Source organism: Mus pahari, chromosome 10 (assembly GCF_900095145.1).
Source record: "Mus pahari chromosome 10, PAHARI_EIJ_v1.1, whole genome shotgun sequence".
Taxonomy (NCBI): Eukaryota; Metazoa; Chordata; class Mammalia; order Rodentia; family Muridae; genus Mus; species Mus pahari.
Window position 1 is genome coordinate 67193497 of NC_034599.1, and position 18291 is coordinate 67211787.

At 34.2% G+C, this 18291-nt stretch overlaps 1 protein-coding gene across 5 annotated transcripts in view; it reads left to right on the top strand.

Moving 5' to 3' along the window:
• Positions 1-18291, top strand: part of Znf280d (zinc finger protein 280D) — an 86770-nt gene that overhangs the window by 52426 nt on the left and 16053 nt on the right. For 3 of the 5 annotated variants that reach the window (XM_021206384.2, XM_029543832.1, XM_021206386.2), the window contains 6 exons: positions 41-175; positions 1877-2184; positions 2305-2445; positions 6084-6146; positions 10062-10180; positions 10329-10365. In XM_021206384.2, coding sequence (XP_021062043.1) covers positions 41-175; positions 1877-2184; positions 2305-2445; positions 6084-6146; positions 10062-10180; positions 10329-10365 — 803 coding nt within the window. Of the gene's footprint in view, positions 1-40; positions 176-1876; positions 2185-2304; positions 2446-6083; positions 6147-10061; positions 10181-10328; positions 10366-10930; positions 13364-18291 lie in introns of all 5 variants that reach the window. The other 2 variants (XR_003844673.1, XM_029543833.1) reach the window with 2 other exon arrangements.

The window sequence follows — 18291 nt, forward strand, 5'->3', positions numbered from 1 at the left end:
ATTTATGGCTATAGAAGTTATTTTCCTTTTTTTCTAATAGAAAAAGGGAATACATCGTTGCACCAAATGCAGACTGCAGTTTTTGACATGCAAGGAAAAAATGGATCACAAGACTCAACATCACCGAACATTTGTAAAACCCAAGCAACTGGAAGGACTTCCCCCTGGAACAAAAGTGCGTTCAAATGCATGGTGTCCCGTCATTTGTAGAACTAACTCCTGCCTAGTTCCATCTATGGAACAAAATATCTTAGAAAATAACTTCTGATTTTCATTAAGACTAATTTTAGATTTTACTGCTTTTTTATAAAGAAATGTGTGTTTTGAGTTCTATGTTCTGTATTCCTTCTTAAAAAGTGCAGTTAAACTATTTCATTGGTCACTGGCTTATTTCAAAACTGTATGGCTATTTGAACTTTTCAAGTTAGTAGTATATGTATTAGTTTTAGTAGCTATATGCTAAGTTAATTGATATCAGGAATTATTCTTTTATTTATCTCTGTACCTCCAGCTTTTTTAGAGTGCCTAATACTACAGGTTGCCAGATGTTTCTTGAAGTTATTATTGCTGAGTCTACTCTCAACGAAGCAAATATTGCTGCTGGACAGCATTGTGAGCAAACCCTTGTCTGACTGTAAATTGACGATTGTAATTTACTGTTCCCCTTTTGCCTTATGAACATCTGTTTTCTCTGACCTCTTTATATACAGTCAGCTCTTGAATATTTGCTCCAGTGGAGGGAAAACAGAGGCATGGATAATCCAAAGTGAAACAATTCCCAAAACATTTATATTTGCCTTTGGGTACTTACCTTTGAATGTGGGTATGTCTTTTATTTGAATTGACTAAATAATATAAAGCCATGCTCTGAAGACTTAGAGCAAGAGGAGCTAGCCAGCACCCTTCCCTGCAGTCCATTCATTGCATGCTGGGACCACACATGCAGAATGCTAATGTAAGCAGTGCAGTCCTCTCTCATTTCTTCCTATGTTAGTAGTAATAATATTAATGATACTAAATGTTTTTCTAGCACCTTAGAATGGCATAATTCTAAGTGTACTTTTTCATATAGTCTTACCTAATTCATACAACAATAAATGTACTAAAGTCAATATTATCCTATGTAGTAGATTTGAAGAGACTTAAGATTCAGTTACTTTTGTAGCTAGGAATGCAGATTTAACCTCAGGGTTTTTTGATTCTTGGTCAAGTGTTTTTGCACATTACACAAGCGTACGAGTTAGTGCGACTTCATCACTGGCTATTCCTCAGATGTGAGGGGATATAGTCAAATGATTAGTGAAAATGTTGGGAGGTAATTGCATTTTCATTGTCAACCAGAAGATGTAGCAGAATATTTTATGTTTCTGAACAGTAAATAATAAGCCTTACTAGTTCTTTTAAAGACTTAAATGTTATGTTCTTCTTATAGTATAATGAATTGATATAACTACTTGCATAAATCCTAGGCAGTGTGCTCCAGAAAGAATAAGTCACTCTTCTATAGACATTTATTTGATGCTATAACTTTAAAGGGTAACAGGCCTTTTAGTTTACTTTTTTCAGTCTTTTATTACTTTTGATTTAGACTCTGTGGGAATAACTTTTAGTCATATCACAGCATAAATATAACTGAAATCTGATTTTATATTCATATAATTTCTATTAATCTTATTAATAACTGTTAACATACAACTGATTATTTTATCAATTGATATTTTAAGTAAGCTAATACATTTAATTCATTGAATATTTAAAGCAAATAGATGACTACACTCAGTTACTTTATCGGTGTTTTTAAAAAACACTTAATATTCAGCTTATTTTATACAGTGATTAATTTTTTTAAGGAAATTTTTTTTCTTCATTTTTAAAGGTTACTATTCGAGCTTCAGTTGGACCTCTTCAGTCAGGATCTTCAGTTACACCTTCTATCAGCCCAAGCACTTCTATCCTCCAGCTTTCACCTCCAGAGCCTGACAATGAAACTGCTAAAAATCACGTGAAGTTGAACACAAGTACACCAAACACAACCATATCTGATCCCAGTAAAGCTAATGAGATCAAGTCTAATGGCAGTAAATCTAAATATAAGGCAAAAGTCTCCAACATGCAGAAGAAACAAAGTACATTGTCTAATAGTAATAAAAAAAGTAAAGTAAACACAGCACTGAGGAACTTAAGGTAATGCCTTACTTCTGATACATGTTCCCGGGTTAGACTCAAGTATACCAACATGCTATTTAATAATTTCCCTCTCTTGACTATTTTTGCTTCAAAATATCTTTTTTGTGTCTCCACAAGGTTACGTCGAGGTGTTCACGAGTGTATTGAGTGTTCTTCTGAAGTAAAAGATTTTGCAAACCATTTTCCTACGTATGTCCACTGTAGTTTTTGCAGATATAACACTAGCTGTAGCAAAGCCTATGTAAATCATATGATGAGGTAAGATGAGTTTAGTGTTTTGTCTATTATAATTACAATTGAAGAAGCTTTTGTTTAAAAAAAAAAATCTGTATTATAGGCCTTGTTCTCTGATATAACAAAGCAAATCAAGAAATACTGTATATAATGGTTAATTAAGCCCAATGAAGTTAAATTTGCTAGAGGAGTAATTATTCTCTTAGATTTATATTCCCTGAAAATGGTTATTTTCAAACATAATTTTAAATGTTTTAAATATATTTAACTGGCAAATCTGAGTATTCTCATGGCTGTCTTCTCTTCAGATCAGTCAGAGACTTGAGGATCTTCAGTGATGCTAGGAACTTTATTGGTTTTGTTTCCCATTCCTCCATCTTTCTCTGTAATGTATCCATTTCTCAACCATCTGTCTGTCCATATCTAAAGCTGTATGTGCTTATATATATTCAGTGAATGTCACGATGCTACCTTGGAATTTTTTCCAATATTGCATTTATCCTGCATTGCGTACCCATCATTTGCTCAATGATAGAGTAATTCTCATGAGCCACGTGTGGATATTATTACTGTTGTTGTTGTTGTTGTTGTTAGTGGTCTTATTGATCACATTATTCTTCAAGGATAGATTTAAAAACTATTTTAAGATTTTGTTTCTATTTATGTCTGTGTGTGTGTCTGTCTGAATCTCTGCCACATGTGTATGGGTGCCTGTGGAGATCAGAAGAGGTGTTGAATCCTCTGCAGCTCATTGTAGGCAGTTGTGAGCTGCCTATTTGAATGCTGCGAACTGAACAAGCACCATGGATTTTTATTTTATATTTTTATTTGAACAGTCGAAGTTGTCCTCGTTTAAATGATCCTGATAGATTGCTTTTCATAATGATGCTTTGGTGGGTTTGTTTGTTTTTTGTTTTGTTCTTGTTTTTCTAAATAGAATTCATGTATATCTAAGTTTCTTTTAGGTCATAGATCATATCCTGGCTTTCATGTTGCTCTTTGATTATTGTCAGATACTGCTTTCAAAAGTCATCCCACCTTTTTAGGTGGCTTCATTACTTTTCCCAATTTCCTGTCTTTGATCATCAACCTGGTCTCCTGGGTCCAACACTTACATCAATGTTTAATTCCTCTTTCTTAGCTAATAGGACCATTTGAATGCATGCCCATGCTTCCTTTCTTTGAATTCCCACTAGTTTATGATGTTCAGCAACTATTATCATCAGGATTGTTTTCAATTCTGTTATGTTTTCTCATTTAATCTTTAGTCATGCTCACTTGACATAAAGGCCACCATAACATTTGAATCCTTTCTCCTTTCCTCCTTTTAATGTATATGAGAGTCATACCAATCTCACTTTATAATATAAAATTTCAGTGTATGTTTTTGTATGTGTGTTCATGTACATGTACATGTCATATGTACTAGGGAGTTTTTACTAAGGTTATTCACAGGAGCTTGGGTGATATAATCAGCCTTCTTATTTCTGTTGAGAATTATTTGGCTATCTGAGCTCATTTGTGTTTCCACATGTAGCATAATATGTTTATGGAGGTTTTTTTGTTTGTTTGTTTTCTCTATTTCTCTGAAGAATATTATTTAAATCTTTATTGGGATTGAATTGAATGTCTATATTTCTTTTGGTCAAATGGCCATTTCACAATATTAATTTTTCCAGTTTATTATCATACAAAATCTCCAGGTTTCTTCCTCAACCTGTTATGTTTTACAGTTTTTATTAGAGGGGCCTTTTATTCTCTTTGTTATGGGAATTCCAGAGACTTTGTATACTTCTTTAAGGCTGTTATGTTAGGAAGATTATTTCCATGCCTGATTTCTTTTTTTCTCAACATGTTTCCTTTTTCTTTCTTTTTTTAAACTTTTTATTTAAGACAGGTGTTTCACTGTGTAGCCCAGATGGCTACAATTTAAACTTCTCATGTCTCAGCCTCCCAAGTTCTAGAATTACAAGGTGTGTGTCATCACATCTGGCTTTCATCCCCTTTTTTTAATATGCAAAATTCAGAAAGACCTTAAAGTGTAACTTTGATCCTATTTTCCTAATAAGTAATAAAGTAAAAATGGTATTCTTGTCTGAAGAAAAATAATTTTTAAATTTTATTTTTTATTTATTTATTTATTTGTTTATTTTTTATTATTATTATTATTATTATTATTATTATTATTATTTTTTAGATTTATTTATTTATTACATGTAAGTACACTGTAGCTGTCTTCAGACACTCCAGAAGAGGGAGTCAGATCTTGTTACAGATGGTTGTGAGCCACCACGTGGTTGCTGGGATTTGAACTCCGGACCTTCGGAAGAGCAGTCAGGTGCTCTTACCCACTGAGCCATCTCACCAGCCCTAAATTTTATTTTCAAGGTAGTATTTGATTCATGTATTTTATGAATCAGGCTGTCTTAGACTCATTCTTCAAAGGAAACAATTATATATACAAATAATTTCGAGTCTTCTCAACTTGTTTATTGAAAAAACTTTATTCTTGTGATACCATTATATGTATACATATTAATTGTTTACTAATACTTTCACTCAAGTTGAAGAAATAACATTTGAACTCCTGAGAATATGAAATCTATGGAGAGTATTTTCTTAATTTGCAGCAATTCATTTTTCTGAATACGCAGCCTGTATAATATGTAACGCATTTACCTGGGCTTGCATTATTAAAGCCCCACTGCCAGAAATTAATTCAGCAGGGTTTTGGTAATCTGAGGAATCACATTTCTAAATACATTCTCAGGTGGTGCAGGTGCTGTTGTGTGTGACTTCCCTTTTAGAAATAATTGTGGTAACCCAGCCCTGGCTTTCTAATATAAGACAGAGTTAAAAGTGCGTACACAGCATGTGATCATATGGCTAACAGTGTAGTTAGTGACCTTTCTATTCTATGCTGAGGGAGGCATTGGTTTATTTTAGGAGTCCTCATTTTCATTTTGTTGCTGGTAATCTCAAACACTCGTATTGAAATATTTGGCTTTAAACATGTAAACAGCAGCCTTTAGCTCAATTTTTAAAATTAATTTAAATCATTTCAGTTCCTTCCTATTTCTGTAAGCATGCTAAGACTTCGAAGTAGTATATTATTACTGCTAACCATAATATAGTGAAAATATATCATTTTTATATTACAATGAGGTATTCATCATGAATATGCTTAGGGAAATATATGTCAATAGAGAATATAAAAAGAAAAATACTTTCAGAATACTAGGATTCTGTTCCCAGTACTCATGTGGCAGTTTCCAACCTTGTGTAACGTCTGTTCCAGGGGACTCAGGCTCTTCTTCTGGAGTCCATGGGCACCATGGACACAATGCACACATATTGGTGTATAGACAGACAGACAAAATGCTCATATCCATAAAATAAAAATTTAAAACAAAACAATATAAGGATACAGTCACATATGGTGATATATCCTTTTAGTTCCAGCTACTCACAGATTGAAGTGGGAGGCCTCTTTGGCCCATTTTTTGAGATCAGTATATAGAGATCCCATTTTGAGAGGAAAGTGGAGGATTATTATGAATTTAATAAAAACTCAAGTATAGACTTTAAATGTTTTTATAAATGACTTGCTGTCCAGTAAAAGTATTGTGGTAAATAAATACATATCATTTTCTTCTTTTCAGCTTTCATAGTAACCGTCCAAGTAAAAGATATTGTATATTTAAGAAGCATTCAGAAAATCTCAGGTAAATAAGTAATTTTTGCAAAATCTTTCTGTTGAACAATGATTCTGATTAACTTTTTTCTTACGTGTTATCTTTATTGAGCAAGAATACCCATACTGTGTTAGTTATTTTTTCCTGTTCCTATAAGTAACTGACACGCATCTTAAGGAGGGGTTTCTTTTGGCTCAGTTCTAGGGTACTCTGTTGTGGTTGGGAAGTCAGGTGACAGGAGATTGTGTCTTTACTCAGGAAACAGCCCCATGCACCCTTTGGTGTTTGTTTGTTTGTTTGTTTTTGTTTGATTTTGTTTTTATATTCTATCCAAGACCCCAGCTGTATTAGTCAGGGTTCTCTAGAGTCACAGAACTTGCAGATAGTCTCTATGTAGTAAAGGAATTTATTGATGACTTACAGTCTGCAGTCCAAATCCCAACAATGGTTCAGTAGTAGCTGTGAATGGAAGTCCAAGGATCTAGCAGTTGCTGAGTCCCACACCGCAAGAAGGCGAAAGAGCGAGAGCCAGACTCCCTTCTTCCAATGTCCTTATATGGTCCCCAGCAGAAGGTGTAGCCCAGATTAAAGGTGTGTGCCACCACACCTTTAATCCCAGATGATCTTGGACTCGGAGATCTCCCTGTCTTAATCTTCTGGATTCAATCACCACTGTGTCTCAAGATCTCCATACCAAGATCCAGATCAGAAACTTCTATCTCCCAGTCTCCAGATTAGGTTCACTGGTGACCCTTCCAATTCTGGATTGTAGTTCATTTCAAATATAGTCAAATTGACAACCAGGAATAGCCACTACACCAGCCTTCCATTAATAATCAAGATTAACCATTATATACACCATGTTCTTCATGTGTTTAAAATGTAACCTTGATAAACTATATTATGTTCAGTTGTACATCAATCATCATAGTATGTGTACATTTTCAGTACTTAAAACAATATTCCATTTATTAGCAATCATTCCCATTTCCTTTCATCCCCCTGCCCATATCCAAGCAACTATAAGTGCGTATTCCTATAGACTAGCCTATTTTGGGTGTTTTGTGAATAAATGAAATGATATTCTATGTGTTCCTTAGTCACTGCCTATGGCTTATCCATGATGAATAATATATCAGTACTTATATTAATGAATAGTATTTTTTTTCTTTATACAAATACTATAGTTTATTCATTTCATTAATTTTAATTTTGAGGTCAAAATAAATAATGCTGCTATGAACATTATTATTTTTTACAAATTTCTCCTTTTGTGTGTAATTCAGATTAAGTTTGCTAGGTTGAATTCTAACTTCCTTTTGAGAAACTGATAGACTATGTTTTATCATAGTGCCACTGTTTTACATACTCACTAGTACTGTGTAAGAATTTTTGCATATCTCCTAGTGCCTGCTACTTATTTTTTATTACATGTACTCTATACCTGATCTTAGTCAAAAGGCCAAGAAGTGATATTATAGGCATTTTAACAGATACAAAATGCTTTGTCATTGTGGTTTGCTGTAACTTTTTTATTTAAACAAATGCTAGTTTGTCAATAGGTTGCTTGTGACTAGATGTTACAGGGTTGTGTTACTGTCACTTGATATCAGAGGTATGTCATAGTACTCATGGTACCTTCATTGTATAGTAACAGTTGGGGCCCAGATGAAATACATTACCATTGTAAAATGAGAACAGAAATAAAGCTTTCCCATATCTAAATATCACAGTCTTCTATGATCTGTAGGAATGGAAATAATGTTATAAGGTTTTTAAAATTATGTATTACTGTGTGTGTGTTTGCATACATGTGCCCCATGCTACAGCACATATGTACGTATTAGAAGACAATTTTTTAAAGTTGGTTCTCTCCTTCTGTTATGGGTTCCTGGGGTTGAGCATAGGTCAGCAGCTCTGCATAGCTAATGCTTGTACCTGCATTAGCTATCTCATCAACCTACTTGAGTTTTGAAGTACGTTTAAGCCACTAGAATGCTTTACATCACTATATAGTCTTTTCTTACTAAAATACTGAAGAAGGTTGTATTTACTTGGAACTGTCAGGTATTTAGGACTAATCTTGTAAGAATTTGAATTAATGCACTGAACATGGGACTTATTTCATACCAAATTCTGATCTTTACAAGCTTTGTCTTTAGTAGAGTAATTAAGCTAATTCTAGCTAAAGGGATGCTAATTATTGCATCTACTTTCAATTATTATAATATTTAGATGAGATAATGAGATGTCTGAAACCAGCTATACAAAGACTTACTTAGCTTTACTATGAAGTGCTTAACAGCAACTGTTTTAAGAACTGTTTTGGGAACTTTTAGTTTGTTTTATTAGTACATTCTGTAGATGGAAATACAGAATACGGTAGAGTTTCAGGGGAGATAGTATGAGATAGCCTGCTTTTACATCCAAAAAAATTAGTACATTATTATATTTGTGGGTATTTTACCTTCATATATGTCATATATGTACCATGTTTCATGCCTCAAGCTTGCAGATACCGGAAGATGGTGTCTGCACCTTTGAAACTGGTTTTATAGATGGTTGTGAGCCTTGATATGAGTGTTAGGTATTGAATCTAGATCCTCCAGGAGAGCAACCAGCTAAACTATCTCTCCTGCACCTAGTTTCACATTTTTTTACTTTAAATTTTTTGTTTGTTTGTTTTCTAAGACAGGGTTTCTCTGTGTAGTGATGGCTGTCCTGGAACTTGCTCTGAAGACCACACTGACCTGGAATTCAGATCCACCTGCCTCTGTCTCTTGAGTCCTAGGATTAAGGCTTCTGCCACCGTGCCTGGCTAATTTCCCATCTTCAAATATGCATATTTTGTTGTTAAACTGACTGTAACAGTGCTTACATTGCATAATAATTTTTTTTTTACCATAAGCAAAATAATTTATTAAAGAGATCCTAAGGAAACCTATAGTCCCTTCAAAGAATTGCAGCCAGAACTAATAAGAGAGTCATTTGGAACCAACTTTAGTGTTCTTTAATTTGACGAACTGAGTGTCTGGGCCTGAATTTACTTTACCTTTTCTTCTTGAGCATATGAACTTTCCCTATTAAAGTTCCAAATGTAACATTTGAAACCTACACACTTTCAAAATCAAGAAATTTGATTATAATTTTAAAATTCATAATTATCACATATTTCATTTAAGAACCGCTGTAATCAAGCTTTGGAAAAGAGTAGTTTATCCCCTGACAGACAGGCAGAGAGACTAGTTAATGATGCTGCCATGTTGAGATATTCAGGCATGTATAGTCTAGTATCTCACTAGCTATTTTATGCAATTCCGCATTTAGTGAAGATTGCATTAGTTGTGATGAGAACCTAAATACATAGCATGTACCTGATAGTGACTGTCATGTGATCCATCTTTGGAGCCTTTACATTGTTCTCATTTTTATCTTTGACTAAATGAAAGCCTAGATTGTAAATTCCATTGGAATTTGGACTTCTTTTTTGTTCACCATTATATTTATAACACCTAGCAGTTTGGTATCTAAAGAGATCCTTATTCAGTATATATTAAGTGAATGAGTGCTATAGCCTCACTTTTTTTATGGGGCTTGCTTACATTAAGCAAACTCATAGCAGAACCAAGACCAGTGTTTGACTCCTAGCTTTTTTCAACTGATACAAGGAGTGAATGTTCTTAAATCATTACTTTTTGGGGAGGAAGTTCAGGGAATGAACTCAAGACTTTGAGTATTCTAGGTTGTGCTCTACCTCTAAGCTTTTCCTTTATCTTTGAAACAGGAATATTTTATATACATAATTTGGACATGGCTATGCCATTTTCAAACTTATATAGCAAAGTGGTAAATTATGACACACACCAAAAAAAAAAATAGTATTGAACCTATGTATAGTTTCATATAAAATAAAAACCTTTATTTTTATTTCTATTTTTTTAATAGGGGCATTTCTCTTGTGTGCCTTAATTGTGATTTCCTAACTGATGTTTCTGGCTTAGATAATATGGCTACACACTTAAGTCAACATGAAACTCATACTTGCCAAGTTCTAGTAGAGAAAGGTATGTATACATAACTATTTTTTCAGATATTTTATATTTATTACTATTTTTGGAAAGCCAAAAATGTGGGTTCTTTACTAAGTCATTTTATTTCACTAATCGTTGTTCATATGCTTATGTAAATATGAAACTTTTCTTCTGATTTCAGTTTCTGTTTGTATCCCAACTTCTGAACGTCTTTCTGAGTAAGTGTAATATTTATTAAGTGAGTTTTTCTTTGGTGGATTTTAGCACGATTACATTCTTAAGTATGCCTTTAATAGAAATGAAAAATACTGGTCTTGTTTTTATTTTTAAGCTGCTTGTTGAAATAGGTTCCTGCTCTGTGGAGCTCATGACTTGGTACAAGAGAAGTTGGAATTTCCTAAATTCAAAGTTCTGAAAAATTACTTACACATAGGCAGTTACACAAGTCCATGATACCAATGCTGATTTCAGCTTGCGCATGTGTCTAGATTCCTGTTCTGCCTTATCTTTGTGTCAGATTCACATGTCTTAACATGCCTTTTTCCCCGCCTCCATTTGTCTCTAAAAATAACTTACTACTGTGTTCTTTTCTTTGCTTAAAATACTTTGTGTTTTCATTGCTGTATTTGCCGCCAAAGTAATATATTCCAAATACTATAGGTATTTACATTTTTGTTTGTTTTGTCTTCTCTCTTCATACCTTATGCCTTGTGTTTTTAGGCCAGATGGTTGTCTTTTTCCTCATTCGTTGTCTGTCATTGTGCTATTTTTCTTATTTTTCAGATGCAGAAGCAGCCCAGAGATTTCAAAACATGTCCAGGGTGTACCTGGACAGTGTCCTCTTCGATGGACACAAGTGCTGCCTGTTCTCTCTTTCCCAGGAATGAGAATGAACTGACTGTGGGACCTGCTCTAGGTTCTGGCCTCCCATCAGGCTGAGGCTGATCTGGCCAGAAACAGCCTCAAGGCCCACCAAATAAGCATAGCTCCCATTGGTGGCTTTGACTCTTATTTCTTAAGCTTATGGGCAATTGTGAGCAAAAATGCCCATCAAATCAATGCTTTGATACCCAAATTAAGATATAGTCATTTTGGCTGCTGCTCTTAAATGTTCTTCAAGCACAAAGGCAGTCTAGGACATCTAGATACCCTGGTTACTGGGAGATAATGGCTGTCTGGTCCTCAGAAAACAGTTCTCATTAACATGTTCTAAAATTACAGTTATTTTTACTTTCATTCAATATATATTGTCCCATATTAAGTTTAATTTTAATAAAATTCTCAGATTCTTTTATTTTTTAAATTTAAATCTGATAGCTTCATCTCTATTCTCTGAATTATTGATGTCTGGTTTTTCTCTTCTAAAAGTTTAATGTTTCATTTTTGTCAAGAATCTCTTGAGATCATGTAGTTTACCTGTTTTTAGCTCTTAAGTTTAGGTATTGCTTAGACCATTATGCCCTCTTCCTCTGTCTCTATTTGAGGACTACTAATCTAAGTAATTGTGAATTTTAAGGTATAACAAACTGGTGAGACTTCTTGGAAATTCTAAAAACAAGTTTTACAGTAGCATTTAACATTAATGAACCATTAATATCATTTCTTTGGGTAGAAATAATATTAAATATGCAATGTAACCAATAATATTCCAATTTGTTCCTACTTACATATCAAACTTGTCACTTTTTTGTTAGCTACATTGAGTATAAATCAATTATTTTGATCTATTACTTTAATAGATCTTTATTTGTTTCAGAAACTATTTTCTAATGAATAGGGTTTTTTTTTATATAAAATTATATTTTATCCTGCAAGTAGGAGTATTCCTTGACTGCTGTGTACGTCTGGTGATTGACATGTCTCCTGAGAATACACCCATTTAGTACGTTTGTGTTCTCCTCAGCCCAACTACAGAGCCTCTGTTGTTGCAGCACTGATTCTTAGATTTTGGAGATGAACAAAGGGCTTTTTATAATCTTAGCAGTCAGATCAGCAGACTCTGAAGTTGTAGTTTAATCCTGTGTTTCTTACATCTTATTTACCCATCCCATTATCAAAACTTCATTTCTACTTTTGGAACATAGCTAAAGCCATATTCAGATGACTACTTCTTATTTTATTGTGTTCCTTGCAATTAACAAGGTAATGAGGTTGAATCCATTTGTTTTAAGCTTCTGAACAGTTTTGTACTATATCTGAAAGCATTTCTAAAATCCTTAATAACAGCTTCTTGTTTTTTAGTGGACTTGATACACTGGTCTTTATAATTTTTTTATACTTTATAATTTAAAAAAATGACTAGAAAAAAGGTTTCTTTCCATTTTTAACATTAATTCTTGATTCATTTTGAGATGAGAGGATGTGTTCTTACTTGGTCCTGGCTGAGTATGTGCACACTGCCACCACTTTCACAGAACTGGGTTTATAATGTGTACCAACTTCACTTCTTTTTCTGCTTATGGTTTTCTTCCTTCCTTTTATTCATTTTTTAAATCTTTATTTTAAATGCAACAGTCTTGTTTTGTAAGTCTAACCTCTCTTTACCATTAAGTTTAAAAATTAGTTTATGTACTGGTCACATAAAGCCATCATGCCTGTGTGCTTTTGAATTACCGTTGAAGAAAAGGTATAGTTTGTACACTTTCAATCCATTGCCCCTTTGAAATTTTTATAGCTTTGGATTCTTAACCATTTTTGGAATAGCATCATATCTCCTGGACTTCATTTGTTCATTCATAAAATATTTATTAAACATATACTTCATGCCTGGCTCTGTTCATAGCCTGGAAGTTCTGTCCTCGTGGAAATTACACTTGAATGGTAAAACAGACAATTAAATGTAAAATAAACAGCATGCTAGAGTGTGGTCAGTATTAGAAAAAAAAATCATGTATAGAAAAAGGATTAAAGGAAATATGAAGTGGTATTTAGAAGGGTGCGGGTGCCATTTTAGTTTTGGTGATCAAAAAAGACCCTACTGAGGGAGGGCAATGACATTTGAGTAAAGGCCCAAAGTTGGTGAGGAAGTATATGGTCTGGGTAACTTGCTTATGCCTAAGTATCTTTTTTTTTCTTCTTCTTCTTAAGAGGAGTTGAATTCAGAATCTGGCATATCACTCTTCCCAAAAATACCAACAGAAATTCTTGATGAACACTGAGAAAATAAATGCCCATTTTACTTGGACCAGTTTGACACTAAATGTATTCTTATAAAGGGTATCTATCCTCTTGTCTACAAATAAAAGGTGACTGGCTTCATATCTGTGCTGTTTAGTTCATCTCCAAAATTTATATATGGTCTGGAGGAAATTTTTTCAAGAGTCAAATAAATCAAGGAAATCCAAGTTAAACGTAGCTTTAGTCCTAGCACTTAGGAGAAAAAGGCAAATAGATCTCCCTGAGTTCCAGGCCATATAGGGCTACATAGTGAAACCTTGTCTCTGAAAGAAAAAGGTGCAGGGGAGATTCATTAATGTGATATTTTTAATTCTGTACGTGACTATCTTAGAGAATTTTGACCTATCTTTCAATATTTATTTGACATTAACCTCTAATTTTTTATTATTTATTTATTAAAATCTAATAAATCATGTAAAATCCTAATATAAATATCATTTTTCTTCATTGGATCTTAAAAAATAAATCATATTAGTAGTTCGTTTAAGATTCCTAGAAAATGTTCCTGAATTGCATATAAGGTGTAGTATATAATTAAATGCTAGCAAGTATATTTATGTTCTCCCACTTATTAGAAAAAATTGTATCCTTGTTATATTTATAAAATCAAAGTAGTGCATAACAGATGCAAACCAATTATTAGTTTATTCTGCCTCTTTAGGTACAAAGGATGCTTTTATGCAAGGGCATGGCTACCTTAGTATGCTTTTGAGGTTATTATTTCTAGACTTTACACCATATGCTTTAAATTTTCTTTAAGTTTTTTGCTTTATAAAGTTCTACTTCTTCCCTATGTGGCTTCCAGATTTGATACCTAGCTCTGCATTAATCTTTCTCAGACCCTTAAACTGCTTCTATGAAGTAGTAGAGTGTAAATACTGTAGTAGATTGTAGAGTTTCGAGTTCCACCTTTTTTTTCTTATATGTGAATGACTCTGGTTAGGTTATCTGACCTCTCTACCCTGATTCCTCATCCTCACAATGTAAATCACAGAAGAACCTGTTTTCAGAGCTTGAGGGAATTAAAGGAATTGCTTATGGTCTCTGAAAGTACATAGCACACAGGAGATTGTATGAAAGCGACCATATGGTTGTTATTGTTGTTAAGTCAACATCCATGGTTTTATGTTGGTCTACATTTTGCTGAAAATGAATCTCTCTGATTTTTAACCCATTTTTCATTCTAGCCTACCCATATTATTTAAAAAATCATTTCTGATAATTGTCTTTTTTTAAACCTCTATATTTTATGACACATCTCACACTTGTGATTTTGTGATCTTCCTGCAGCCATACTCTTACCAGCTTGGTATTTGACTAGCTAGACAGGCTTTACTGCTCCTTTCAGTGTCTTTGAAATATGAGATCCTAGTGATCTTAATCTTCCACACTGAAAATCTGTTTATCTGCATCATCGTGATGGATGATGCTATGAAAAGATTTTATGCCTGAAATAAAGTAGACAGACACAGGCATAGATCCTAATTAGTCTGTAGCTTCAGTAAAATTTAACCCTTGCTAAGCCTCAGGTTTCTTATCACTAAAAGAAACATAGTAATTCTTTATAGGGCAGCTATAAACAAGAAGAAACCATATATGGAAATCAGTAGGTCATGTTACTTATTAACTCAAATAATTTACCTTAACATTTAAATTATTTGACACTGGAGAAACTAGGCACTTAGTAAATGTACATTGTTGCCACTGCTACCTCAGCTGCTGTTGCTTCTGCTCCTGCTCCTGCTGCTGCCCCAGCTGTTACTGCTTCTGTTGCTGTTATTTCTTGATGACAGGAGACCCTACTGACTGGATATCTGTGGAATCTTATGGCTGAGAGTTTTAGTGACAGTCCATCTGTACTGTAGTTATTCATAGTTTTGACTTACAGTTCAGTTTTGTAATATATTCTTCTCTATTATTAGGTAATTAAATATTGTGCAGTTTTCTATCACCAGAATTGAGTATGATTCTGTCTGCTTTGTCTAAAGACTATGGAACAACTCTGACTTATTGTAAACAAGTACAGTACCCTTTCTGCTTAGAAGGACATCAGTCCTTTTGAGCTGACATTTTCTAACTTAAAGAAAACCTTTTTATTAATTGACATCAAGTAGGCATTTCCAGAATTCCATAGCTCCTTATCCAACCTAATTTAGTGAATACATAATTGTACTGGTGAGCAGTATTCTATAAACTTCTATAGAATGCAGAAGTCATCTTGAAAAGTAGCACGTGTCTCCAGTTTTAGGTCGGATTGAACTCAGCCATGAAATTGCTGTTGTTCCCCTTTCTCTTTCTCCTCTCCCTGTGTGTATCCTCTGGGGTGCTTGTATAGATAGATCACTGTGCAAAACAGAATTGAAGTCAACTATTGTTTTATTTTCTGAGATGCTTGTCCATACTGAAAAATTGAGAATAGAAGGATCATCCTCACCCAGTGTGGTGGTACATGCCTTTAATCCCAGCACTCAGGGGACAGGTAGACAGATCTCTGTGAGTTTGAGGCCAGCTTGGTCTACTTAGTGAGTTCTAGCAATCCAGGACTACATACGGAGATTCGTTCTCAAAAAAGGAAAAAGAAAGGAAGAATCCATGGTAAATACATTATCTATAACTCAAGCTTGCAAAGAGAGTCTAGTTCATTGAATAAAATATACTATAAAATACCTTTTGAGATAGCTTTCAGTAATTACTTAGTTCTGAGTGTGATTACTAAGTCTGTGCTAAGCAGAGACTCCACTATCACACTGCTGTGGTAAATTAGGTTGAAAGTTGTGTTTGTTTTATAGAGTTAAATGATGTAAAATGCATTTATAGATACAAATATGTTTACTATTTTTTATTAACCCCTTGAATTTAAAGACTACTAGAGAGAAATGACAATCAAAAACTGAGTTTTCTTGAATTCCTCCATCTAATTTCACATTTCCCTGAGTACTGACTTTTATGCTTAGCATCAGTGGTCCTCAGTAGCTGTTTCATGGTCTGGTGTAGGTAACTTCCTATATACTCATGACACTGATGCTAGTTACCCACCTTCTGTACACAAGACTGCCAGGAATTGGAATTATAAACATTACTGAAGGGTATGGTCTGTGTCCCTAAGGCAGTATAGAAAGGAAAGGGCCAGAGCAGTAAAACAGGTAGTCCACACTGAAACCCTGGTCCTCACAGGGACACTTAATCAGCTGATTTCATACGATTTTTGTATAATACTACATCAAAAGTAATCCAAAATGGGATGCCAGTTTTTTATACCACTGTCAACTAAATCAGTAATCATCATTTTTCATGTGTATAAATAGTAAGTAACCTTCTATTGGTGGAGGCAACCTCTTGATCGGAGATACTGGGAGGTCTTCTTTCCAGATCTCAGTCATTAAGATCACAAGCCCAATCTTCAGGAACTCAAGCAGTGTTTCCTTATCCAAGTAGATGCATTACATACATGGGCTTTGTGGGAAATTTCATGTCATGGGTATGAAATGTGCATGAAGCTAAAATGGTTTCTGTCAGCTTAGACTTCTTCCATGACTTCCTGTAATAAGCAGGGAAGAGTGAGAGACCAAGTGAGATGAAAAGTTAACTTCCTTGTAGTTCATCCATTTAAGGCAATCTACCAGTCTCTTCCATTGATTTTGATTAATCTTCCCTAAGACTAGCCTTTTTTCTCTAGTATGAAATGATCTATTCATTCTCAACATGAGGGTTTGATTTGATCATCTAAAGCTAGATAAGGACATTCTTTCACCCTTTTGGTACAAGGACTTCATTATAGGTGATAAATCAAGAGTAGGATTCCACAGGCAGGGTGTGTGTGTGTGTGTGTGTGTGTGTGTGTGTGTGTGTGTGTGTGTGTGTGTGTATGTATAGCTACTGGTGGTCTAGTTTTTGTTACATTTTTGCACACATTTTATTTTGTTTGTTCCTTATCTGTCACCTTAAAAAAAAATCTAGAATTCTGTGCTCGATGTCAGACCTAGAGTTTGGAACATGCTGGCTACTTCTCAGCTGTTTCCCTAGCCAAGTACTAGAGCCATATCCCTACCACTGAGCCTCCAGCCTAGCACATCTTAGAGAAAGCGTCCTACCACTGACCATGTTCCCAGTCTACTGGATAGCTGAGGTGATGTCTAGCTGTAAATGATCAAATGAAACCCTTATGTTGACAATAATTAGATCATTTCATACTAGAGAAAAATAAGGCTAATCTTAGGGAAGATCAATCAAAATTAATGTCTAATATGTTTTAGTTGTGGTGGAAGCATGGTGGAAGTGAAGATCATCAGGTGCTCAAAGTAGCCAATTTTGTATAGTCTCAAATTCTGAGCCAGAAAATTGATTTCAGACTTTTTCCATGGTAATAATAATAGGTATCAGTTAAGTATGCCAGATAATCTTTTTAAAGTCGTTTGCATTTATTCTTTCTCAGGAATTGTTCTGTGCTCTTATTATCCCAAGCTTATGGAAAAGAAGGGTATATTAAACCAAATAGTTTGCCATAGGTCATGTAACTGTTACATAGATAATCTCAATCTTAGTTTTCACTATCTGCCTTCAGAAGTCAAACTAATATGTTTTGTTGTTTGGTTGTATCTATGATTCCAAGTACAATTCTTCCTGCCTTGGTTGATAGCCAAGGAATGGATAAGACTTAGCTTCTCTTTCAACAGAAGGGCAAGTGATAAGTGACATATTTATAGCACTGGGACAGTAGTCTAATCCCTCCCCCCATGTGTAGGGCATCATTCTGATACATGGCAACAAAACAAAAATATCTCCAATGATATTTCTGCTCCTTAACATGGATTTATTTCTGTGTAAAACATGGCAAAGAGTCACATGGAATTAGTCTGACAGTCATAACTTATGTTTTAGGATCAAAACAACTTTGAGACAGGGAAATTTTCCTTTTTCCTGACATGGTAATAAAAGAGCCTAATTAACAGGAAAAGGGACTGTTAAGA